Source organism: Amphiprion ocellaris, chromosome 12 (assembly GCF_022539595.1).
Source record: "Amphiprion ocellaris isolate individual 3 ecotype Okinawa chromosome 12, ASM2253959v1, whole genome shotgun sequence".
Taxonomy (NCBI): Eukaryota; Metazoa; Chordata; class Actinopteri; family Pomacentridae; genus Amphiprion; species Amphiprion ocellaris.
Window position 1 is genome coordinate 1,593,884 of NC_072777.1, and position 6,062 is coordinate 1,599,945.

Consider the following 6,062-nt stretch of genomic DNA (forward strand, 5'->3'; position numbering starts at 1 on the left):
TATGTAAAAAAACAACAAATCCTGCACTCGGTCATGTCACAACAATTCAGACTTCAGCTGAAATTGTGTCATTTTTGCAACTTTTTGTGCCATTTTTGCATATTTATGCATAATTTCTGCATCTTTTTTGTGTACTTTCTGCATTTTTTTTAAACCTTTTTGCATTTTCTGTGCCATTTTTGCACATTTGAGCAACTCTTTTGCACCTTTTAGTGTCATTTTTGCACCTTTTGCATCTTTTTTCTATCTTTGTGTCATTGTTGCATCTTTTCCATCACTTTTGCATCTTTTTTGCTTCTTTTCAGGTCATTTTTGCATCTTTTGTGCATCTATTCATGGTATTGTTCTGTCTTTGTGTCATTCTAACTGTGTCCTACTGACAGAAGACGTCTCTGAGTTCTTTCTCCTTCATAGTTGTTCTGTTTAGAGCTGTAGGACTTTAGATTGTAGAGAAAAATGAAGCAACAGTGTGGAAAAATGTGCAAAAACACCCAGAAAGAGCAGCTTGTAGCTCAGAGGGTTGAACAAATAACCGACCTGATGGACCAGAAGGTGTGTATTTGGAGGAGTTCCATCCTGAACTAAAGTAACCTGTCCTCTATTCCCCGATCCTCCTTTAGATCCTGCAGGTCAGAATCTAGAATCTCAGAACAAACTCCCTCCAACGTTTACCTCCAGGCTGAGGAAGCCGCCGTCGTGAGCGGCGGTGAGTCGAGGCGACGGCTCGAACCACTCGCAGGATTTCCCCAGGAGGTTCCTGAGCGTCCGGACCGAGGAGACGGTGACGGATCCGGAGCAGCGAGCCAGAATCAGAACCACGTCGCTCCACCAGCTGACGTCCACCAGGGGGTAGTACTGCTCCTTATCTGGACCGAGACACGGAAAACAGCGTGAAAACGTGGACGATAAATGGTTTTATTCTGGTGGTTATCAGTTAAAGTTAATATAAAGCAGCAACATCAGCCTCAGTTACAGGTTGGTTTATAAAAGTCTGAGGAGAACCACAAGGCTCTAACATGGGTCCTCTGTAGTTTCATCACCTGTTCAAAAATATAAATCTGTCTGAGCATTTTTTATAAACAAAAATCAGTCTAAATTCTGTGATTCCAGCTTCTTAATGTGAATATTTTCTGGTTTCTTTTCTCTGTGACAGCAAACTGAAGATCTTTGGACTAAACAAGACATTTGAGGAAACGCTGATCTACATTTTTCAACTATTTTCTGACAATTTAGAGACCATACAACCACTTCATTTTTTTTAATGAATATTTAAATCTTTATCTTCTAATCTTTAGTTTCAGCCCATTAATGAAGCTTCATTAAACCAAACTTCATCCAAAAATGTTCTAATTTTAATCCAGACAGAATATTTATGGATAAATTCTGATTTTTAGCTCCAAGTTTGGTCTAATCCAGCAGATTTTAGAATAATCTGTAGATTAAAACAGTCTAAATTTTGTTATTTCAGCTTCTTAAATGTGAATATTTTCGGATTTCTTTCCTCTGTGACAGTAAATTGAAGATCTTTGGACTCAACCAGACATTTGAGGAAACTCCAATCCACATTTTTAGACATTTTAGAGACAAAACATTAATTTTTTTAAATCAATATTTAAACTAATAGTAATATCAAGTTTCAGCCCTTGAATGAAGGTTCATCAAACCAAACTCAATCCAAAAATGTTCTAATTTAAATACATACAGGGAATATTTATGATTAAATCCACATTTTTAGCTCCAAGTTTGGTCGCCTCCAGCAGATTTTAGAATAATCTGTTAATCTGTAGATAAAATCAGTCTAAATTATGTGATTCCAGCTTCTTAAATGTGAATAGTTTCAGATTTATTTCTTCTGTGACAGTAAACTGAAGAGCTTTGGACTAAACCAGACATTTGAGGGAACTCTGATCCACATTTTGAACATTTTCTGATGTAAAACACTAATAAACTAATTGTTTAATTGGTTTAAGTACATTTTTTGTTAAATTCTCTGAATATTTTCTGGTTTCTTTCCCTCTTTTTGACAGTAAACTGAATGAAAAATTAACCTACAGTGAAGAAAAACTCCCAGAAAGAGTAGTTTGGAGATCAGAGGGTGAACCTGAATGGAAACAGTTCTGTAGATCTTTTATTTTTTGACATTTGTTATTCGTTTGTCATTGTTGCATCTTTTTGCGTCATTTTTGCATCTTTTTGTGTCATTTTTACATCTTTTTATGTATTTTTTGCATCTTTTTCTTATTTTTGCATCTTTTTGCATACATTTGGGTAATTTTCGCATCTTTTCTGTCATTTTTGCATCTTTTTGTATCATTTTTGCATCTTTTTCTGTCATTTTTGCATCTTTGTCATCTTTGTACCTTTTTGCATCTTTTTTGTATCATTTTGCATCTTCTAGTGTCATTTATGCATCTTTTAGTGTCAATTTTACATCTTTTTTGCACCGTTCCTGCCATTTTTGCATCATTTTTGCATCTTTTTTGATTTTTTTGGAATTACTGTTGCATCTTTCTGTCATTTTTGCATCTTTGTACATCTTTTTGTCATTTTTGCATCTTTGTCATTTTTAAATCTTTTTGTGTAATTGTTGCATCTTTTGTGTCATTTTTAAATATTTTTGTGTAATTTTTGCAAGTCATCAGTTGCAGCTCTGTAGTTAATCTTCTTCAGACCAAACTATTTTAAATCTGCTCCATATTTCCATACGTTTTATGGATCAAAGAGCTGATCGATTCATCCAGAAAACGATCGAATAATTAATCACTATTGGAGATTATCGGTTGCAGCTGCTTCTTGTGTTTCCTTAAAGTTATTTTTGCATCTTTCTTATCAGTATTTATTTGAAGTTTTACAGAATAAACCACTAATCAGTTAACCTAAAACAGAACAGAATGATTAATCAACAATAAAACCAGTCGCTGACAGCAGCTCTAAATCCTACACATGCAGTTTTAATGTCCTGGTGACCACTGGAATTGCAGTTATGGCTCTCTCTCCCCGTCTTCTTTTAGATGGAGCCTGGTTTTATTACCCTGAAATAACTGCCTGAGGCCGTTATCAGGACGGCTGCCGAGCAGAGAGACTCTCTGATAAAGACTGAAGTCAGGGTTTTTTAAAGTCCTGCTCTGTAAACATGAGCTGAACCTCCTGAACAGAGTCCAAACAGAGAAGCTTCAGCTTCAGCTCCAGTTTAACGTTGGAGAAGAAGAAGGAGGTTCAGGGAGTCAAATCTGGTCGGTTCTCAGGCCTACACGCCATCACAGCACAGTTCAGGAGGTTTAAATGTTCTTCAGATGTTTCAGGACGTTACAGTAGAAAAGTGAGGCGACAGGTCGACTCTGGAGGACGAAGTGATGACAAACAACCAGGTTAATGTTAAAGAAAACTAACAAAATGGCTCTAATATCACAAAAACCTGGTCAAAATTACAAAATATGTCCAAAATGACTCAAAACTTGTTTGCAAATTACCTGAAATCAGCGAAAATTATTCAATAATTGTCAAAAAACTACAGAAATGTGTTAAAAATTACTTCAAATTTGTCTGAAACCAATAGAAAATTGACCAATTTTGATCAGAATTTCTTCAAAATGACAATTTTTTTTCCCAGCTTAATAATACTCTGTACACAGTGACTACATAAATAGTCTAAAACTACTTAGAATTTGTCAATAATTGCACAAACTTCAGCAAAATGTTTCAAAAATTGTCTAAAATGACTCAAAATTTCTCCATAATGACAAAAACTCTTCAAAATTATTAGAATTTGTCCAAAATTACATGAAAATTATCCCAAATCACTCACATTTGTCCATAATTACATAAATATGTTTACAATGATTAAGCATTTGTCCAAAATGGCTTAAAATTTCTACAAAATGACTGAAATGTCTACAATTAGTTATGATTTGTCTAAACGACTTCAAAACTGTTGAAAATAACTATTAAACATTTTTTTAAAATGACAAAAGCTTTTCAAATATTATTCAAAATTTCTTTCAAACGCCTTGAAAATTGTCTACAATTATTTAGAACTTGTTCATAATTACATACACCTGTCCAAAAGGTTATACGTGTCCAAAATGACTCTAATGTGTCCGAAATTATTTTTGAAAAGTCCAAAATTACCTAAAATTTGTCTAAAAGGACTTGAAAATTGTCCAAAAAGACTCAAAGTTTCCCCAGAATAACAAACATTTTAACAAATTACTTGGATTTATCTAAAATTACTTGAATGTTCTCCAGAATTGCATAAACTTGTCTAAAATTATTTTAGATTTGTACAAAATGACTCAAATTTTCTACAAAATAAAAGAAATTTGTCTAAAAGGACTTCAGAATTGTCGGAAATAACTTCAAAATGACAAAAGCTTTCAAAAATAATTCATAAATTTTGATTCATAGAATCAAAACGTGTCCAAAATCATTCTAAATTTGTCCAAACGTTACTTGGAAACTGTTCAAAATTACTCAGAATTTGTCCATAATCATATAAACTTACCCAAAATTTGTCAATAATTACTTGAAACTCATTTGTGTTTACTCAGTATTCATCCAAAATGACTCAAATGTGTCTGAAATTACGTGAACTCCTGACCTTAAATTTATCTAAAAGGACTCGAATAACATCTAAAATGACTCAAAGTTTCTTCAAAATGACAGAAACGTGTCCAAAATTATTAAAAATAGGTCCAAAATGACTGGAAATTTTCCAAAATGAATCAAAATGTGTCCATAATAACTCAAAATCTGTCAATTGCTTCTTGTTTAAAATTACTTAGAAAGAAATCTCTGAAATGATTCAAAATTTCTCCAAAATAACAGGAACGTGTTAAAAAATTAAGAACTTGTCCAAAATTACTTAAAAACTGTTCAAAATGACTCAGAATTTGTCCAAAATGACTCAAATGTGTCAGAAAATATTGAAACTTGTCCAAAATTACCTAAAATTTGTCCAAAATTATCTAAAAATTGTCTAAAAGGACTTGAAAAACACCTAAAATGACTCAAAGTTTCTCCAAAATGACAGAAATGTGTCCAAATTTATTAATAATTGGTTGAAAATGACTGGAAAATTGTCCAATATGAATCAAAATGTGTCCATAAGTGACTTGTAACTGATCACGGAGTTGAAAACGTCGTCATGTTGCTGCTGTCACATGTTACACGCGTGTGGCGTGTCTCTGAGCTGCAGACGGTCTCGATTATTGCTTACACAACCTGTCAGTCATCGTCGTCGTCGTGGCCCAAAACTGTCACTAAGACCGACTTTAGAGGGGAACAGGAACACATCCTGAGGCCTGGACGTCTGAAACATGCTGCCTCGGCACTTCCTGTCGCTTGTATGTCTAAATAAGCGTGTAATTCAGAGAACAGGACGTGTCAAAGATCATTAAATCGAACCGCCGTGAGCTGCAGTGTCAGCAGCACAGTCGGCTCTCTGCAGCCTCCAGGACAAAATACCTTTTATTTTCTTCCTCCTCTCCAGCGACGTCTTCCACTCCGGGTTGATCTCCTCAAATCCTGGCTGCAGGGAAGACCGAGGAGGAGGAGAAGGAGGAGAAGGAGGAGGAAATTAATCTGCTAACCGTGTTTATACACCAACAGCAGCTGGAGCAGAACAAACATGAATTTCTGCATAAAACCAGCGACTCTCGGCAGCTCGGCCAGAAACAGATTACATTAATACAGCCAGCCAGGCATCCGACGCACAAAATAACACCACGACAACACCGCTGCTGCAGGGCACACATGGAAGCACCAGGAAACACACAAATACATGCAGGTGACACACACTAGACAGCTGCAGAGACACAAGACAGCTGCAAAAAGACACAAAACAGCTGCAGAGACACAAAACAGCTGCAGAGACACAAAACAGCTGCAAAAAGACACAAAACAGCTGCAGAGACACAAAACACAGCTGCAGAGACACAAGACAGCTGCAGAGACACAAAACAGCTGCAGAGACACAAGACAGCTGCAGAGACACAAGACAGCTGCAAAAAGACACAAAACAGCTGCAGAGACACAAAACAGCTGCAGAGACACAAAACAGCTGC

The 6,062-nt window shown here is 35.6% G+C and overlaps 1 protein-coding gene across 1 annotated transcript in view; it reads right to left on the reverse strand.

Annotated features, from left to right (window-relative positions):
- The window catches only part of nbas (NBAS subunit of NRZ tethering complex), a 202,701-nt gene that overhangs the window by 159,893 nt on the left and 36,746 nt on the right, over positions 1-6,062 (reverse strand). Inside the window, exons 12-13 of the mRNA XM_055016167.1 lie at positions 5,464-5,574; positions 673-866 (exon numbers count right to left, since the gene is read on the reverse strand). Of these exons, the coding sequence (XP_054872142.1) occupies positions 673-866; positions 5,464-5,574 (305 nt within the window). The remainder of the gene's footprint in view (positions 1-672; positions 867-5,463; positions 5,575-6,062) is intronic.